This window comes from Vulpes vulpes, chromosome 8 (assembly GCF_048418805.1).
Source record: "Vulpes vulpes isolate BD-2025 chromosome 8, VulVul3, whole genome shotgun sequence".
Classification (NCBI taxonomy): Eukaryota; Metazoa; Chordata; class Mammalia; order Carnivora; family Canidae; genus Vulpes; species Vulpes vulpes.
In genome coordinates, this window is record NC_132787.1 from 15,488,213 (window position 1) to 15,509,572 (window position 21,360).

The 21,360-nt window shown below is 37.5% G+C and overlaps 1 protein-coding gene across 3 annotated transcripts in view; it reads left to right on the forward strand.

The window, feature by feature from the left end:
* Positions 1-21,360, forward strand: part of SYT10 (synaptotagmin 10) — a 94,331-nt gene that overhangs the window by 38,860 nt on the left and 34,111 nt on the right. For all 3 annotated transcript variants that reach the window (XM_026000112.2, XM_026000113.2, XM_026000114.2), the window contains exons 4-6: positions 13,745-13,865; positions 17,053-17,224; positions 19,334-19,463. In XM_026000112.2, coding sequence (XP_025855897.1) covers positions 13,745-13,865; positions 17,053-17,224; positions 19,334-19,463 — 423 coding nt within the window. The remainder of the gene's footprint in view (positions 1-13,744; positions 13,866-17,052; positions 17,225-19,333; positions 19,464-21,360) is intronic.

Below are 21,360 nucleotides of genomic sequence, written 5' to 3' on the forward strand. Positions count from 1 at the left end.
AAACTAACAAGCTTTGCATCCCTGCTGTGTCACTTCTCTCTATGGCTCTGAGCAAGTTACAGAACCTTTAAACCTTAATTACCTTATCTATAAAACAGGGATTATGAGAAGGCAGACCACAGTTTGTTGAATACAGTAAATAAAATAAGGGCTTAGCAGAGCCAGGCATTTGTCAATGCTTACTATATGTTAGCTGCCAAGAAGTATTACAGAATAATATCATCAGGAAATGATTTTCGTTGTTGATGTACCTTACATATTAAATAGGAGCAAAGATCTTGGTGCTGAAAAATGGTTATGTCTTATTATCATGATAGGAGATAGTTTTAGGTGGTATGCTTTTCTATGAAGGGTGGAAAGTGTTATGTAAGAGTTCATTTAAATCTTTTTAGTTATTGTATGCTGTGATTCAGTGAGAATGTAGTATTTTTATAAAGTTTATACTCACAATGTCCCATTTCATGCCCCTCATCTGCAACTGAGCCTGACTCTTCCTTTCACACTGGGCACTTCTCTTTGTTTCTTTACCAAACTGTACATGTGCTTATTAAGTGCATCTTATAAAACTCCAAGAGCTTAAAGATACTAGAATGTACTTTGTGTGTCCCTTCAGGTTCACTCTCTACTATTCTCCACCGTTTGGTACCTCAGGGGGCCTGTGAGATCCACAGACACTGTACTCTAATTTCTAGCAAAGGATGTCAGGACAGGAGGAGAATGTCATTTGGATAGGTATTCTCTCATCATTCTTTGAGAGATCACCTCAGGCTGGCTGTGTCCTTCACCTGAGGGCATAGTTCCTCTCAAAGCAGGCTTCTTTTTGCCACTTTTTCCTTCTGAGTCCAGATAGCTGTACCCCCTACCCTTGTCCTCTCAGACCTAGGAGTCAACACAGCCCCCTCCGTTACCAGAGCCCCAGTGCTGTACCTATCTTGTAGTTTTCCTAGCCCTGCTCACATCTCTGTAGATAGTCCATTCACTAAGCCCTCTGGAATTAGTCTAGCTTGTGTGTGCCATCTGTTTCCTCCTAGATCCCTGACTGATAACCTCAAGGGAGGGGGGGTGACAAAGAATTCCTGATTACAAACAGGTTAATTTCCGAAAACTTTCTTGGACTTTTCCAGGTGTCTGAGATGTTCTGTGTGTTCATTACCTTTAGTCCTTGAGAAGCTTGATAATAAGACAAGGCCTTCAGCCACTAAAAGTGAGAAGGAACATGGCCATGCTAAAATCCTCTCATCTTTAAATACAGAGAATTCAAAGGAACTCCTTAAAATGGAATCTCACATTTCATCACAATCGAAAAACTCAATTTCTGCCTCTTAAAAATCAAGATTTCAGACAGGAATAATACATCATTTATTTAGAGTGATTTGGAAAAGAACTCTATGTTAATATTATAGGTTTCAAAATATATTTATGTCCCCAATTTCTTACCTTAAAAATTTAAAATAGAACACTTATAAAACACTATGCATGTCCCTGTTTTTAAAGTAAAATCTACTGAATAACCTTTTCTTAATAGTGGTGATCTTTATGACCATTAGTTACCATAATAAATTCTAAAAATAGATTTTTATTTCCATCCATTGCTCTTCTATTACACTATTTTCATCTCCATTATAAGTATACATGCTTCCTGTCTTCCTTACCTCTCCAATTTGTCGCTTTTAGGTTTCTAATAAAATACCTCAGTTGGAGGGAATGGTATACAAATAAAATTAATATGTCTTAAATATTGACCTGTGATCTTTTTCTCAGAGTAAAGTGCATGAGACTTGTAATAGGTCAAAAGTCTTTTTCATATTAACCTAAAGATTCCAAAGTATGTTTGGAGTAAGATTTTGAGAACACTTATGTCCAGATCATGTGATCATATTATTTCAGAATTGCTAGAGAGTTCAAGTGTAATCCTTTAATTTTATAGTTTAGAAAATGAAGGCCCAGGGATGTTTTAAAAAATCACTTAGGCTCACCCAGCAGATTAATAGAATATCCAGAACTAGATTTTAAATCTTTAAATGACTCTTAGTTCAGTGTTCCTTGACTTGAATTATGTCGGAATATTAACATGTTTAGAATATACTAAAAATAAATTAAAAGAATTAAAATTCAGCATAGTTCTAAAGGTACTTTCACAGGAAGTTCACATTTATTAGAGAGAGAGTGGGGGAGTGGCTATACTCTTGCACACAAATAGTTATTATCCACTTGATTGCTAATATCCCAGTTTCTCCCATGTTTAAAATTTCTTACCCTAATTAAATTTCCTAAATGAATCATATTCATATTTTAAAAAAATGAATGAGATACCTTTTCTTTTTTCTTCAACACTGAACTTGAATAAAATATGACAATGTTATAAGAGACTATGCCGTGGTTCATCTCACATTCAGTCTTTCTATAAATTTAATTCACTAAACCAGAGATCTTACTGAATGTCAATTTTATTCATGTATTTGGAGTGCTTTTAAATTCTTAAGTATTCTATGCACAGTCCCACACCCTATGGTAAGTAAAGGGATGCTTTACAAGTACAGGCACTTATCAAATAACTACCAGTCTGTAAAAGAGCTGATAACCAGAAGCAGAAAATTATCCCCAATCGGGCTTTCGTCACAGCAATAGGCTACAAATATTTAACTTAAAGTCTAGTTATACATAGAATAGCGAGTGTGATATATTGGCCATCCAGAGAAAATAGTGGATAAAAGAACATTTTGTAGAGGCACCTCAGTGGCTCAGTCAGTTAAGCATCTCGCTCTTGGTTTCAGCTCAGGCTGTGATCTCATGGGTTGTGAGTCAAGCCCCCATTAGGCTCCACACTCAGCAGGGAGTCTGCGTGAAGGATTCTCTCTCTCTCTCTCTGCCACTCCTCCAGTCTCTCTCAATATAAATACATAAATCTTTATTTTTATTTTTTATTTTTTTAAAGATTTTATTTATTCATGAGAGACACACACAGAGAGAGAGAGAGAGAGAGAGAGACAGGCAGAGGGAGAAGCAGGCTCCATGCAGGGAGCCCGACGTAGGACTCGATCCCGGGTCTACAGGATCACACCCTAGGCTGAAAGCAGGTGCTAAACCACTGAGCCTCCCAGGGATTCCCCAGATAAATCTTTTTTTAGAAAAAGAACATTTGTAATAGAAGCTAGTTACCTGCTCTACTCACTTACAGAACAAGGATCTTAAATCGTCAATTCAACAAACTCTATTTAGTTCTATTTACCGGGCACACTCTGCATGGTTTAGAACATAATCTGTCTCCGTGTAGAGGGTCTACTTTCTAGAAAAGGGAGGCAGATAATAAGGAAATATGTTGTGAAATATGTTGTATGTCCAATGAAGGAAATGCTATGTGAAACAGAGGCAGGGTAAAGGAGAGAGAGGCCACTCTAAATAGGGTGGTCAGAAAGGGCCTCTCTGACAGTGTTAGGAGATGAGATCAGAGACAGCTGAGGGTCAGGTGTTTTGGAGCCCTCAAGCCATGGACAGAGCTGTTAGTTTCACTCTCTGTGACTTGTGAGACCATTGGTGGCTTTTGATTAGAAGTGAGCCATGGTGTCACTTAGGATCAAAAAGATCTCTGACTACTATGTGGAGAATAGACTGGGGAGGAGAGGTGGATTTGTTCACAGCCCAGAAACTAGATCATCTTGGCCAGTAATTTGTTTAACATGGGTTCATGTAGGAATTGTAATCTATAATAATATTTGACAGACCAATAGCAAATAGGACAATAAAATCTTTTAGTATGCCAATAAAAAGATACTGAGCCAATGATAGATTAATTACATTATTGTTCTAGACAAAGAAGAGATGAATGAAATAAAGTCCACATTTAGTTGAGGCATTCCTTTTAATGAGTTTATTCTTGGTAGAGTCAGTCTTTCCAAATAAACTCAGTATCAGCCACTGGCATAGTAGAAGCTAAGAGCATGTAGCTAGCAGGCGACAGCACTGGCATTACAGACAAGATGGGCTGATCCAAAGGTTATTACTCTCAGGACACAGCTTGCTTCCACTGCCTGTGGTGAGTAGCCTCGCCAAGGCAGGAACACGTGTCCTTTCTCTTCCTGAGACTACTGCGCAGTTCAACAGCATTGCCCACCAAGAGTAGCCTGGCCATGACAGGGACAGGTGTCTCATCTATAGACAGCTATTTAGATTAGCAAAGTGTAGACTTGCCCAGACCAAACACTTTCAAGTTACGGTGAAACCTTGGTTTTTAAAGTTTAAAGGTCCATCACACGATGGACACTCCTGCCATTAACTCTGGTATCAAGGATGTAATGGTCCTCTCCTTTCCACATGCAGAAGTTTGATAAGAAAGTTTTAGCATCCAACTGCATATCGATTTCATCTAAACAAGTTATTCAAAACAAGTTATTCTCAAAAAATAAAAAATGATTTAAAAATAGTAAAAAAAAGAAACCCACGAAAACAAATTATCCAAACAGCATTGTCCAAAAAATAGATTTAAAAAATAGTAAAAAAAGAAACCCACGAAAACAAATTATCCAAACAGCATTGTCCAAAACAAGCTTGCAAAACATGGGTTTGAATTCATAACTAGTCAGTACACAATAGAGGTGAAACCATACAAACTAATTTAAGGTAGACTCCAAAATAGTGAAGCCAGGTTCATCCAGTCCAAGTGCCTAGTACAACCATACTGAGAGCGATGCCATTAATGAGGAATTTTATCAAGGTATTTAAAAGCTTCAAATACTCCAAGGAGAGCTGCATAGTGTATTGCACAAGCTTCTATGCCACTATTTATAAACCTATTCTAAACCTATTTTTTTTTTAAGATTTTCTTTATTTATTCATGATAGTCACAGAGAGAGAGAGAGAGAGGCAGAGACAGGCAGAGGGAGAAACAGGCTCCATGCACCGGGAGCCCGACGTGGGATTCGATCCCGGGTCTCCAGGATCGCGCCCCGGTCCAAAGGCAGGCGCCAAACCACTGCGCCACCCAGGGATCCCTATTCTAAACCTATTAAGGTTTAAGAATAAGTCTCCAGGTCCTCTCACCAAGAAGTTTTAGGTATCTCTTAACCGGTATTACAAAAGGAAGAGTTCTTACTAAATTTGTATCCTCTTCTTATGCCCCACATTGCTCTTGTCCCAGTGTCTACATTGGGCTATCCCCTCTGCCTCAGGATGCTCATTACACCAGGTGTTATGAAATTGATTTAAGTCCATGAAAGACCGTTTTAAGGCCTCAGCTCTCTTCTATGAATTCAGCATTTTGTTCCTCCAAGTGGCCAAGTCTGAAGCTGTGTTGGATGGGATAATAGTTAAACCATTCGGCAGGCAGGGTTATTTCCCCACTCAGATTGGGAGCTGAAAATGGTTCTCTCACTGAGCAGAAACATCGCACTATTAAATAGTATCACGGGCAATAGTAGCTCTGGGTAGTGAATATTGATCACTTAATGCTCAGTGGGGTTTGTTATCCTCCCATCTTCAACACTGCCATGTTCTCTGCCCCTTTCTGCCCCGACTTCAGTAAAGTTTCACCTGGATTTTGTGTCATGGCCAACCACAATGCTTGATATTATATAATCCTTACTGAAAAGTGTGTTCTTTCCTTCCTGCAGAAACACAAGCAGGTCCTGCTAAAGGACACCTAGTAAGTGTTTTCTCTATCTTCAAGTGGAGATGGTAAGAAAGAATCAATAATGAAAATGTATGTAAAACTCCAGGAGTCTAACTAGGTGTTGTGATAGAACCCTCCTTTGCTTGTCCCTTCCCCCACCCTTGTTGCACATGGTGCAATCTGGTTTAATCACAATCACTAGAAGAAGGAGGAAGGGCAGGAAGGAAGTGTTATGTGAAAACTGTAGTTCTTTGAAAGAAAAGGAAGGAAGTGGGCTAGAAACTGGAGTAGATTTTAATGTTAATTACATTTCCTAATTGTATTCTATCAAACAGCTTCCTCCTCCTTCTTTGCATCCCAGAGTCACAAGACTGCTTGTTCTGGTGACTGGTGAAAATGGTCAGATGTGCAAGGAAAAAATGCAATTTATATACCTTAGGAAGATATTTGCTTCTGAAATTCCGATGCACTATAGAATTAGAGCAAACATAATCCCAGATCACACTAGAGGGATCCATGAAGAAATAAAGTTTAGTAAAAACCAATAGATAAGTATCTTCTAACTTAAGTGCCCCAAACCTTTAGTGTATCTGTAGATGGCCCAAAACTATTATGACTATTATACTCTCAGGGCTACCATATGTAGACATGCCCTTGCACAGTTCTAGGGAGCTCTACTCATAGAGCCCCCAACACCCATAAACAGCGTCTTTGCTCACTTGTTCTCTGTTTACTGAGTAGCCTTCAGTCCTTCAAATAGTAGATGTCCCTGTTGCCACTGAAGCCATGCATGACTTGGCCTGATGCTTTTATGATTCATTCATTCAATACATTTTTTTTACTGAGCATCAACCTTATACTAGTCACTGACCCTGGAAAAATTGAAGTAAACAAGAAAAGAAATAGTACTTTTTTTCAACATCTGTGTGTCAGACTGGGCCTATAATATATATTAGTTTTGTATATTATCCCTTAATGAAATGCAACCCCTCCAAGTAATTGTTACTAACCATGAAAATGGTTCTCATCCTGACTGCAAAAAAAAAAAAAAAAAAAAAAAAAAAAAAAAAAAATCAGGTTGTTCACATACTCCTGAGGAGGAGTCTTTTTTTTTTTTTTTTTAACTTTGAGAGAGAGAAAGAGAGCATCCAAGCAACATGGAAGGGCAGAAGGAGAGGGAGAAGCAGACTCCCTGCTGAGCAGGGAACCTGACACAGGGCTTGATTCCAGGACTCCGAGATCATCAGCTGAGCTGAAGGCAGATACTTAACTGACTGAGCCAACCACATGCCCCAAGAAGGGGTCATTTAGAATAAGGCCAGTGTGTTACCATTTAAATTATCCTATATCACTGCCAGAGCCAGTGGTCTCTCTTAATCTTCTGGTCACGGTTGGATCTTCCACTCAGCACCTCAAGCCTCTTTATATACTGCTCCCTCTGTTTTTAATTCTCTTTACCTTTAGTCATTCTTCAAAGTTTAGATTAAAATTCACCCACCTCTGGTTGGTTCCTCCTAGATTTCATGGGAAGAACCAGGTATTTTCATTATCCAGTATGGTCTTTCCTCATGTATCCCCCACCAGATCAACCCTGATCTTGTTCTTGAACTTGAAATTGAGCTATTAGCACCAGCTGTTCCTCTGTGGTCTTTCTAATGAGGCTCTGCTGGGTCTGTAGCAAACAAGGGCTAAAAGGGCCTAACCATACATTCCTGAACATGCCTGAACCATATATACTATTTAGTCTTCATTTAACCAGTGCATAAAATTACGAAATTTTAGAGATGGGAAATAAATTAGTTCATCTGTTTGAACACCCTCATGCTATACCAAAGAAACTAGGTCAAGTGAGGTTAAGTGGATTGCCCAAGGTTAAATTCCATTATTTTCTCAGGTGAATGGCTGATGTGGGTCAGAGAACAATAAATATTTTACAGTAGTTTGAATGCAGTAGACCCACCTTGGGTCTGCGTTACATTGGGGCGGCAAATCACCTCCTCTCTCAGACAGGACAGAGCATGGTGGACGATGTAGCACTGGCCAAGTACATGGCCAACTTCCTGGCTCTGGGGCTCCCAGAGGTGTCATCCCCTCCTTGAAGGGGATGCTCAGATGCCAAAGAGGAGGTGGAGAAGAAGTGCCAGGGCTCACCTGGGAGATGCCCCCCGTTAGGGTGGTGGCATGCCCTTCCACTCGAGCCTGAACCACTTTCCACAGGGTCTGGCCTGAGGTCGGCTCAACAAATGGAAGGTCCCATCAGACAACTTGATGAGTTGGCCCTGCCTGGAGCCCTGCAGTTCCTGAGTCTCTAGGCACAGTTTTACCTGGTGTATGAAGACACCCGAGACCCTGAAGGATTGCCATTGTGTGACCGTAGCACTCACCCTTAACCTCCCTGTGCTCTTGTGTCAGAGAGCCTGAGAAAAGCTGCTTCAGTTTGTGAGCAGGCAAATGAAAGACTAGTCATTTAATGAAGATGCTCATTTGATCTAGTAACACATCGTTTAACAGTGTAAGGAGAACCATCCATTTTCTTACCAACCAGGAAATGTGGAAGGCAGGCAGCATTTAGGGTGCTAAGAGGATGTGATGACTGCTGTCACCATGGCAACCAATTGTTTAAAGGTTTTTTTTTTTTCAATAAGTCTTAATGATTCTTTTGAATACATCTCTGAATTCAAACCTTTCTTCAGTCAACACTTTCACACACCTGTTTACTTCAGAAGCCCCTCTACTGTTTTTTTAAGATTTGTTTATTTATTGGAGGTGAGGAGTGGGGGGAGGGCAGAAGGAGAGAGTCTTAAGCAGACTCCATGCCAAGTTCAGAGCCCAGTCTCACAACCCTGAGATCACCACCTGAGCTAAAACCAAGAGTCTGCCACTCAACTAATTGCACCACCTAGGCACCCCACCTTTCTCCTTTATTCATCCTAATATACCCTACTCAAAACAAAGAAGTGTTTTGCAAATATTGTTTTCATTACCAACTAGTATGTGGGAGATGTAGGATATTAACTCTAGCTTTTCTGATCTGGGAACCTATGTATCCTTTTCATTCTTCCAGGCTCCCACTCTTTCATGTTACCAACACCTTTGGATTCCCCCCTATTACCCATAAGAGTCACAGAATAAACTACCTAGAGCTTTAAATGTCCTCCAACATGTCACCAAACTCCTTACTTCTTACCATAAGCTGCCCATTCTTATTTGTAAATATTAATCATAGTACTCACATAAAATATTATTCCTCTTCTCTGCCGATTTCATGTCTGTAGGCTCTCAAACCCTAATGTGCTGTTTACTTCCTTCACTGGGTTAAAACATGCTTTAGTTATCAAGCCTTAAATCTGATGTCTCTCCATTTCTATACTCAGTTGCTATAGTTCGATCTTACTATTAGCTCAGTCCTGAAATAGGATGTGCAGTGCAACTATCTGTATATCAGCTTATCTGTCCATTGACTTTTATTTCTATCTTAGATGGTATATGGAAAAATCTTTATAACTGTGTCTATGTTTATGAAGTTAACTATAGCCAGTTACTAGAAAGTGATTTTTATCTACCCAGCTCAATGTCTGTGGAACCCGGGTGAAGAAATCAAATGTATAGTCTCTGAGCCAGGCTCAGTGTTAGCCTTCTTCATAAGGTATACAGGTATACAGGTATACAGTCAGAAGATCGTCACTGTGAATGTTCCACCAAATACATTATTAGTGTGTATGAGAATGGTCTTCCTACCTGGAGAAATTTTATGGAACACTATATACTAGACGTAAAGCAGGATTTCAAATGATTATTTGTGCAAAGATAGAGTCATTTTTCAAAGGTTCATATGAGAAGTTCATGTTCATGTTGAATTGGAATAAATGAGGTTATCCAGAAATAAACTTTGCAGAAACTCAAAGCCTAAAGCCCAAAATTACCATTTCAAACATTCTAAGGATTTTGGATAAAAATACCTAAAAAAAATAGTGTATACTTCTCTACTTTCTTAAACAGAACATATAGAATATATTTTTTCTAAGTTTCATGACTCAAAAGCCATCATTTTAAATATTAATTACTGTTGAAATCTATAATAAAATGCTGTTTTAAGTTAGTAAGGCATTATTAGTGTCAGATCCCCTTGATAGAAAACAATTCCAGATTGTTATCCTTTTCCAAACATTTGCTTCCTTCTTGTATGAATGGTGTCTTTCCAGCTATCATTTATTGCGGGCTTCCCCAGACCGACTGCTTTAGTTGCCCATTTCCACATTCCACATGTGAGTTTTGACCTGCTGTAGAATGATATACCAAGTAAACATTCTCGTTAGAATTTTACCTAAAATAATAGTGAATGGGTGTTGAGTAAGAAATGAGGTAGTCTCCTTATGTAAGAATTTCACCATATAACTTTGTTATATTTATGCTATGTGTTCAGAGACCTTTCCACTTATTTTCTGCTTTTTTTGCTTGGCAGGAGAGGGTTCAGATTGTTGGGACTGAGTATGGCCTTATAAACTGCAGTGAGCTGGGGCAGAGAAGAGGTGGCAATTAAAAGTCAGCCTGCTCCTTGAGGCTGTGCCATGTGTCTACACGCAGACACAGGGGGTATGGAGAATTAGTGCTCACACTAGCTCACAGGACTGTCACCCAAACCTGGACTTGTGCTTGTACATTTGTTACAGGACCTTTTTAAAGGTTATACAGCCATTTACCTTCATTAATTCATTTCTCATAACTATTTCTTAGGTTGCTTCCAGATTTAAAAAGTTGTAGAATATTGGTATTTACCTAGAGAGTATTGTGCCCTTTTCAGTGTGTATGCAATTTCAGTTCTTTCACATTCACACTTCCTGAAGGAAAAATCTAGTCTAATGAAGAATCCTTTTGCAATTATTATGCATGCATACTGTACATTAATCTTTACCACCCAGAGGCACCTGGTGGCTCAGGGGTTTAGCATCTGCCTTTGGCTCAAGTCCTAGGATCAAGTCCCACATCGGGCTCCCCACAGGGAGCTTGCTTCTCCCTCTGCCTGTGTCTCTGATGAATAAATAAATAAATAAAATCTTAAAAAGAAAACCACCCAGTTCATTCTAGTTTCTTTAAAACTACTGACCTCATGGAGTTTAAATATTTAAGGAAATTACTTACTACTCCAGTAGGCAAAAAGCCAGCTAGCCTGTCATACAGAGCTGCCTAGGGATGTCCTTTAACCATGCTCTTTGCTTTTAGTTTATTTAGGCTAGTACTTTCGTCAACTCCTCAGTTTAAACTCTTTACATTTACCAATACCTGTTAATAACAGATAGTCAAAATTATGTTGCAGCTGGATAAAAAGGACCTTTGAGGGGTGGGACCAAATACTGTAAACTTTCTTTGTTCCAACCAGTAAGCATGTGATATATATTTAGAGAAATAGAAAAATTACTTCTACAAATTGTTCAATGTGTAAAATTAAAATCATCACAGTCACATACATGAAAATATGTTCTTTTCATATAAGAACTAAGCCCTTTAGATGTGTCTGTTGGTACACTGTGTTGTGTTTGTGGTACATTCCCTGTTGGACTCTAAGCATTTCATCTCTGAGATCATGTCCCCTATTTCCTCCCTCACTTCTCCACTGCCATTCCACTAAGAACTTAACACTTGCTCTATATTCATAAAAAGGTGCCTTAATTTTTTCACCAGCTGTGACAAAGTGTGCCTACTTTTACTGATAGTTCCTCGGAAGAGAAATACACACTAAGAGAAAAGGAGGGGTGGTGGCTGCCAGATAGAAAATTTCAGAGAACTCCATTGACTCAGCCTAAAGAAACACTGGAAAAGAGATAGAAACAAGAGAATCACCACATAAAAATAGGATCCAGACTTATTTTCTTAGTCTTTTATAGCCTACTCTTCCTTCTCAGCTGAGATCTTCAAGGACAGAATCATGCCACATCTATCTTGGGGTCCATGGAACCTACCAGTGCACCTAGCAAATAATATTCAATAATTGCTTGGTGGTGAAAAGAATGAATCCTTAGTAGGAGATTGTACTCTTGCTGTTTTTTTCTCTGGCCTCTCCTGTTGGCTGTTGCTCACTATTTTGGGTCTGCAGCAATCCAAAAGCCCAGAGGAAACCCAGTTCAATATATCTTTGTTTTAAAATGTATGCTTTTTTACTAAAGCTCTTAAAAAATAATAACTGCTTTCCTTGATTAATTTTTTTTCATTTATCTAGTACTTACTGAGCATTCAATATGTGTAAGGTACTGCTCATGTGATGGCAACACAGTCATAAACAAAACAGTATCCTTTGTCATATGGCAGCCATTGGGTTAAATGCCTTGGACTTTATATACATTATCTCACTTAATGATTAAAACCACTGTTGAGTGGGTACTTTCCTTAGTTTGAAAATGAAAGTTTCAGAAGTTCAAAACTTAATTAAATTTCCTAGGATCTCACAGCTAGGAGGTAGAAAAAAACAGGAGTCAAACATAAGTTTGACTCTAAACTTTATGCTCTTAATTAGCAGGCTCTACTACTTCTAGACCGTGAATAAAGAAATAGGAATTACATAAATCAGAATCTAAGGTATAAGATTAAGTCCAACAAATGTTAATAGTTTGTCATGAAGAATTTTTAGGAACCTAGTCCTATGGGCCTGGGTGCATAGCAACTTATTTCCTGCCAAATTAAATCTACCACATATTGTCTTACCAGGAATGATTTTATTAAATCCTATAAATAGCTCTTTGAGAAGCATCCTAAATATGCATTGTTCACATTCATTTTCGTTTGTCCACCATCTATGCAGCCATGGACAGGAAATAGATCAATATTAGGGTTCTGTGAACAGTTCAAATGTATATCTGATACAACTTTATGTCCACATGAACTAATCTTTTCATTTCTTCAAAAAGTTGCACTGAGAGCCAGCTATGTACCAGGCAGTTCAGTAGAATGTAGCAATAAAAAGACAAGAACTTTGCTGTCCTAGACCTTACATATGGGAATCCGGGAAACAAAAAATGAATGTAAAAGATAATTTCTAATGATTATGAGGACTATGAGAAAAATATAAAGGATTTGTGAGTAGGTGAGCATAGGATAGGAAGGAAGAAGGCCTCACTAAGAAAATGCTATTTGAGCTGAGACCTGCATTGTGAGAAGGAGTCATCCATGGAAAGATACATGAGAAAAAATGAAAATGCACCAGACAAAGGCAGGAACAAACTGCATTTATTTGAATAACAGGGAAAAAAAGGCTTTTGAGTCCATATCAGAGTAAGCTGAGAAGAGAGGCAAGAAATAAAGTTAGAAAGATAGGATCCTGATCACATTGGGCCTTATATCTGACCTTGTGATTTACCATCCAAACCAAAGACATATTTAAGAATTGAAGGGGGATGTTCTTACTAATTATACAATGACAACAGGTATAAACCCAGAATTTCCCAGTTATACCAAGATTTATAGTTACCTTGCTTCTATACCAGGTTTTGAATTTTATTCCGGTATAGTTATGAGCCCTCAGATGGTTTCAAGCAGGAGAGTGAAATAACTTGATTTGCAGTTCGTAAGTGATCACTTTTGAGTGCTTCTGTGATAGATCAATTTTAGAAACTCCTAAAGTAATCCTGAGAAGAAGTGATAGAAGAAGTGATATTGGTTTGAATGGTATTAATAGAGCTGAAAAACAAAGTTACTAATTTGGGATATATTTGGTAGACAGTGTAGACAAGACATGGGTTGGATGTGTAGGGATGAGGGAAAGAGAAGAATAAAAGTGACTGCTGGGCTCTGGCTCCAGCCTCTGGGTAAATGATAACTCCCTTTGTTGGTTCTTGGAAAGAGTGACAGAAAAATTGGTTTCAGAAGATGAATAGGAATGAATGGAATCAGCAGTCTGGTTTTGACTATATTAAATTTGAGATTCCTGTTAAAAATACAAGTGGAGATGTCAAATGAGCAACTGGAATATACTCTCTTTTCTTACTCTGTTTAGAACAGCTTTCTTGCAATGTTATCTGTATCCTTAATAAAACAGTTTAGAATGACATTCAGATATTCCATCGAAGTGAGTTTTCACTGAACCTCTTCAATTATAATCTTGTATTACTATCCGGTCGAAATTGCTAACATTACCAATTGCCTTTCTAGGAAAGTATAGATCTGGGTGAAATCATGTTTTCCCTTTGTTATTTGCCAACTGCTGGACGTATGACTCTGACGGTCATCAAGTGCAGAAATCTGAAAGCTATGGATGTCACTGGCTCATCAGGTATGTACACAGTTGGCTAGTGGGTCAGGGGTACATTCCCAAATATTTCATGTATCCAAAATTATATATGGCTATTGAATTTTTAAGTTCATTTGTCTATAGTGGAGTATTATAAAAGTAGAAAAAGAGATTACCAAACAAAGGACTTTAAATCACCTCTTGTATTTACATTATTATTATTACAAAAATTGTAAAAGATGTTATCAAATATATTGACCATGAGCTTGAGTTTTTATTTTTATTTTGCTCTACTAATTTGGTTCTTTCTCAAAAATTCATAATTTACCAATCACTGCCCTACTTCTAACTAGTCAGTTACTAGTTACTATAAAGAAGATTCTTCGCCTCAAGCTTGCATTACCTTACAAGTATGAAAACACATGTAGACTGAACTTCTTTCCCTCACTCGATCTGCAGAGAAAGAACAAGTTTCAAAGACCATCATTTGCATCTGCATTCTTAACGCCTTTCAAAATAAAACTTTGGGCAAGTGTAGTGACTGAAAGAAATAATAAAGGAATGCTTCTTGAAGTTTCTTAAAGATATTCTTGGAGGAGGGCAGTCCGGGTGGCTCAGTGGTTTAGCGCCGCCTTTAGCCCAGGGCCTGATCCTGGAAACCTGGGATCAAGTCCCATGTTGGGCTCTCTGCATGGAGCCTGTGATATTCTTGGAGGAAATTTCTCTTTCTGTGCTCATTTTGATAAAGAGGTAAAGTCACATCATGTTCTTTTACCCCTGCATTTAAATCACTACAGTCTGGAGGTTTATATATTAACTTAATATGTGAACTCTGGCAGAGCTCTGTAAAAGAAAAAATGATCAGGACAGAGGAGAGAAGGCAATAAGCATTTGTCAAATTAAGCAAATAAGAAATGGTAGTGGAGATACAGGAAAGGATGACATGGGGAAAGGAATCTATAACTTTGTGCTTCTTCAGAACAAAGAAATAAACTAAGTTTGTGTTACAAAAAGCATGAGATAACTCTAAGTTCTAGTGCAGAAAGAGCTCCAGGATACACTAAAGGAGTGAAAAAAAAGGGGGGGGGAGGCGCAAAAATAAACATGGATATCATGCTCCTTTCTGTGTAAGAATTGGGAGTATTACAATACATATTTATGTTGTTAATATTTGCAAAAAGAATTACCAGAGTGACAAACGAAAACCAAGGGGTGGAGAGAGAGGTATGGGAACAGATGGGAGGGAGCCTTCTCATTATAGGTTTTTCTCTACCATCTTCACTTTTGAACAATTTTGTGAATTATTTTTTCATTTTTTTAAATTTACAATACACAGTTGATATATAAAAGTAGAATGAAAGTAAACTCTGCATTTATTTTGGTGAAAAATTCTTGGGTCAGTAAATGTTGAAGAATTTACACAATGTACTCTGCAAATTATTGTTTATTCTACTCTTTCCTCCATATATCAAAAGAGATCAAATTCCGAGACAAGCAGACAGCATCGAAGTTGTAATTAAGTGCAAGATTACTTTTTGTTTATATGAAGCTTTTCAACGAAAGAGTGCATGCTCTGAGAACACCACCTCATTAACTCTCACTAGAGGTTTGTGAATCAACTAAGGAGCCAGTAAATTATCCTTGTCACTAGTGGAGAAATGTCGTCAGAGACATGATGGGGGTGGCAGAGGATAAATCATGTCTTGTTCCCAATGTTAATGAGAGGTCTAGGCCTGGGCCTAATACACAAAAGAGTATCACAGAAGTGAGTTTCTTTCTTAGAACATACTTCCTATTATTAAAAAATTGAGAAGTAAATGGGAAACAGCCATTGAACATTGCCATTTTGTTTACCTTTATTTACCCAATTTTGAGCCAGAAAATATATTTTTTGCTCCTTGATGCAAATGCTTATGAAATATACAGATATATTTTTCTAAAGCTTAAAAGGTATTATTAATTCAAGAAGTTTATACTGTCATGATTTTGGCTTATTCTAAGAAAATGAGATTTATTACTACATTGGTGGAAAGAGGAAAAAAGAGGTGGTGGTGTTACTGTTGGAGAGCAACCAGAATAAAGGGGGAAAAATAAATGAACATAGAGCAAACACTGATTGTTAAACCAGCTAGCATTCTCACCCCAATGCTTACATCCCCTCCCAAAGCCATGCTTCCTTCCTATAAAAAGGTACAAAAGTAAGGCTCTTATAGAAACTTTTGCATAGTTTTCTGTAATACTATAACAGTTTTCCTTCTTACAGAAGTAAATTTGGCCCATAAAAATATGGGCCAAATAAATTTTTCCCTTTCAAGTTGGTATCATATAGACAATGTCATATCAAGAACCTTCCATGATAACATCTTTAAACCAATTATTACCTTTTTTATTGGATACAATTAAACACAACATATTTAATATATTTTGTAGTGATCATTTCTTCAGTCTGAGCTCTTTATCAAGCACCAACACTATGACTGTAAAATGAAATGTCTTATTTTAATACTTTTCCAACAATTGAGGAAATTTCTAACTTCTACTAATTGTGGGTGTATACACACACACATACACACATATGCTCTAGATACAATGTTATGCTTTCACAAGCTTCAATCTTCTTATCCTAAATCATTTTGAAGGAAATTAAGGCAATTATCATTTTTTTAAGTTTTTATTTATTTATTCATGAGAGACCTAGAGAGAGAGAGAGAGAGAAGCAGAGACACAGGCAGGGGGAGAAGCAGGCTCCATGCAGGGAGCCTGATGTGGGACTTGATCCCAGGACTCCAGGATCACATTCCGGGCTGAGAGCAGGTGCTAAACTGCTGAGCCACCCAGGCATCCCTAAGGCAATTATTCTTACCTGTTAGGATTACATTCCCTAGAAATCACTTTTAACAAAATATATTCTCAAATAGCTGTGACCAGAAGACATATAGTTCCAGACTGGCTCTTGGTAGACTGGTAGGTTTTCTCTGTTGTATTAAAAACAGATGAAACTAATACTTTTCTGGCTCATTCAAGATAAATTATTCCATTTAAAGTACGAAGTGTTAGTCTATTGCCCCCATATAAGTCATTTGAATTTAAGACTGATAATACTGAAAGGCTTAATATACTTTTCTTATACTGCTAAATAAGGCTTTTCTTATAGCAATAACTAATTACAGTTTTATTTATGCTTCGTACTGTTACTTTCCTTTTAATGAAATTACCTTACTATTCCTAGATCCTTATGTCAAAGTGTCTCTGATGTGTGAGGGTCGAAGATTAAAAAAGCGGAAAACAACTACAAAGAAAAATACTCTAAACCCTGTGTACAATGAGGCCATTATTTTCGATATCCCTCCAGAGAACGTGGACCAGGTCAGCCTCTCCATTGCAGTCATGGATTACGATAGGTGGGTACATGTATCATCACTCCCTGGAGAATAGCCATGTTTAGTCATATGCAGAGCAAATTCAACTTTCCAGGTTATTTACTGCTCCAACAGTTTTAATTTAAAATGGAAGAGGAAAAAATTATTCATTCAAAATTCATTTTTTCCCATGTTATAATATTTCTTTTTTCTTTTCCAAAAGAAGTCAGACACCTGGGGCTGGTGAGAGAGTGGTGTAGAAGTAAATATGGAACCCATTATAGGAAGCATTATTGTGACATCTTTTTACAATAACAACAGAAATTACTATCAATGGAGTTTGTTTTCCCAACTGGGCTAGAATATGAATATCATAATTCTTACCCAAGCTCTTTCATTAACTAACTGTGTGTAAGGGCAAGTTATGTAATCTCTTTGGGATTCACTTTTCCCATTTGTAAGACATTAGCGTAATATAGAACCATTAACAGTGAGTATTAAGAGTGGAAAGTGAATAATAGCCTTGATGTCTCACCATGCTTTGTGGGTAATTCATTCAGCCTGCACACTTTAAGTCAGTTCTTTCATAAAATAAATTGCAAACTCCCAAACGCAGCTCTGATGTTTCTTCCTGCTTCAGCTCTGAACTTTACTCTCCCACTCTTGCCTTGTGTGAAATGTCACCCTGCTCTGTGTATCTCATCCAAACAAGGCTTTACAGCCCTGCTTAAGTCACCCCTTCTGTGTCTTTCTCAGCTAACCTACCTCTTCTTTCTCTGTTGTCCCTATAAAGGTTCATATCTCTTTTTTGGCCCTTGCTATATACTTCTTTGTATTGTTTTTCTTTTTATATTTATATCTTTGGAAAGGAATACTGTGTGTTTAACCTACAAAATTATCAGCACATAGATAGTGTCTTACTACATTTATTTTGTTCTAATGTATTCTAAAGGAGTGATCCATTTTATAATATCATGAAAATAGTAGTAACCAGGACCCTAGAATCTAGAGAAATTAATATGCTATCCCCTGGCTCAGAGCTAGATAATGAAGCACTAAAAAGTAAAATGATTTATACTATCTATTTGAAATTAGTTTATATCACAGTTTAGGGGAAAAACTATCACTATTTAGAGAGACAAAAATCTTGAATTAGTTAAAATTTCAAACTCTAAAAATATGTCAGTGCTTTCATCAGAAGCCCTTAATCTGCTTTCCAAAATATTATTCCTATCGATTTATCACAGTGATTGCAGGTAGATACAACAGAGCATTTGTCATGCAGACAATTTTAGGGAAATGGATCTTGACAGTATATAGAACAGAAAGATTTTTAAAATTATTCCTAAAAATATGCTTGTTGGGGAAACTTCATATAAAAGAAACATGATACTAAACATATCTACATCAGTGACAGGAAGAAAGTAATGAAAGGTCCTAAAATCATCTCAAAAGTCGTCTTAGACATGTCTGTCAAAAGAACTCTATAGAAATGCCTTTAAAATACATTCCATTCTTGGGAAGCAACTTAGAACATGCACATTTGAGTCTTGTGTGGAATACACAGCAGGAATGTTGTGCAGTATTCCCTGGTGCTGTGCAATAATAACTCAAATGCCGTAATACTGAATATAGCCCTGGCCTGTTTCATTGTAGTATAAGCAGTGACATATACTGACATATCACTTAGAGTCAACTAAATATGGCCATTTATACAAAAAAAAAGGTGGGTATTGAGCTCTTGGTAAGAAATCAAAGCATCACTGTAAAATATTAGGCATTGTGAAAAAAAACAAGATCTCATTTCTATCACTTAAAGTTAATAGGGCTGCTTCTAAAAAGGAAATCCAACAATATAGATAAGAACCAGCTGGTGTTTCTCATTCTATTTTATTGTGAAATGTGCCCAACTTACAGAGAACTAAAACGGTTTATGTGTGCTCCTTTTACAAATTCATATTTGAAAGCCAATCTTGTGTAGTGTATTTTGTTTGTGTAAAATGTTTAATTTGACCTAAAGTAGTATGCAGAATAATTTAGAACTTATCATAAAATCTAGTTCTAAATCATGTTTAAAATTCTGCTAACATGTATGAAACTCCATTTATCTTTGAATGTTGGAATGAAAGTGTGATATTCTCCGAATTGTAGGGTAGGACACAATGAGGTCATAGGAGTGTGTAGAACAGGCCTGGACGCTGAAGGTCTTGGGCGAGACCACTGGAATGAAATGCTGGCCTATCACCGAAAACCAATAACACATTGGCACCCCTTGCTGGAGGTATGCTGCAGTTCCCTGGCATCTATTCTTTTTTAAAATCTATTTTTCTTAAATATTATTATTTGCTAACATTTGTCTGTCATTGATTGTATACATTCACCGATTTTTTTTTTTTAAACATTGCTCTTCCTTCCGTCCCACACAGTTTATCATCCAGTATTCAAAGTTCTGTGTGCCTTGTACGATTTTAGAAACCATTAAACTTTCTGGGTCTGATATTCCTCTGGACAGCAAGCTCACAAAAACTGCAAGTCTCATTTTCCTTACGTAGCATGAAAACTTCTATAAATGAGTGCTAGAGCAATCAAGTAAATTATTACTAACTGGCAACTGAATTTTGCTGTTTCCCTTTTGTGAAAACAGCCACCTCACCTAAACTTCCCTAGAATCCCTAATTAGAAGTACTATCTTCTAATACAACTCCTCTATGTAAAGGGACAAGTATATCTCCCAATACTCTGGGCAGTAAGTAAAAGTGCTCACAGATTTTTAAGATACTGAGGCATCAGCTTGCCTGAGTTCAAAGCCTGGCTCTGCTGTGGGACCCATATTGGAAGAACTTGGGGCAAGTTCCTGTAACTTCTCTATATTTCTGCCATTGCTCTGTAATAGCAGTAAACTCAAAGAGTAAAACTAAGTAAAATGCCAAATATTAAGTGTTCAGCACAGAGTTTGACATAAGTTAGCTCTTAATACAACTACTATTCATAGTTATACTAACCAGAAGTATCAACATCCACTTGTGGCAGGATTTTTAGCCTTTAAGTTAGTTGTCAGTCTATTTAATACACTGAATGTCACAGGGTGGGATGACTTTCTTTCCCAAAGATGATTGCTGGAAACTCTTGGAGAGTCACAAAGTAAGTCTTTTGTGTGACCTGACTGATTGAGAGGTAATGCAGGTTAACAAAAGGATGTGGGGTAGATGCTGGCATTTATGCCATTCGATGCAAAGAATAGTTATGATAGCTACATAGTAAGTGAAAAATACACTGCTGTCTGTTCATGGGGAGAGTCTGCTTCTTGCTCTGGCATTAAACACTGGGCTGAATGAGAGAGGTAGCACAGTGTAATTAACTGTCAGTGGGCCCAAGTGCTTTTCAGCTTAGTCGCAAAAATGTGACCTTGGCTGTGTTACTCAGGACACGATAGGGAAAATTTGATGAACACTGTATGAACATTGCATGCTCAGGCAACAGAGCTGTTACCGTGGATAAGATATCCGCTTATATATATTAATGTTCTCAATTTTTAACCTCACTTCATTTAATGTAAATCATAAAAGACACACATACACAAACACAAATGCACATTCGCACAGGACTTTCCCCGAGAGTGCTTCAGAAGTACAGACAGGTGTATTTAGTAAGTCTCGGGAAAGTTGGGTTTCATGTCAATAGTGTGTATTGTCTAAAGTATAAAGTATACTCTACTTCTTATTATACAATCACTATCCTTTTCCTGCTTCTCCTCTTGTTTTCATTTAAAGTTTGAACAGTGAATATTAATTTTAAGAATCTAGGCATGAGAGTAAAGTTTGCCAGGCAGAGAACCACATTGAAAAGTGATGTGGAAAGAAAAAAAAAGAAGAAAGAAAAGTGATATGGGATCTAATCCTTGCTCCTCTGGCTATCTGATCCTGAGCAGATCACTTATTCCGTCTACAGCTGAATTTCTCCACACTTAATGAAAATAGAAATGTATGGCCCTATAGACCTCACAGGAATTATGTAAGGAGAAGAGAGATAGTGTAAGCAAGAACTTTTCAGTAATGAAAGGACAGGGGTTGTATGCCCCAAGGTATATTATAATTACTTATGACTGTTTCATAAGCAGCTATACATTTATCTGGTGAAGGGGAGCTCTGGAATAGGCCTATGTTTGTGTCTCAGGACAT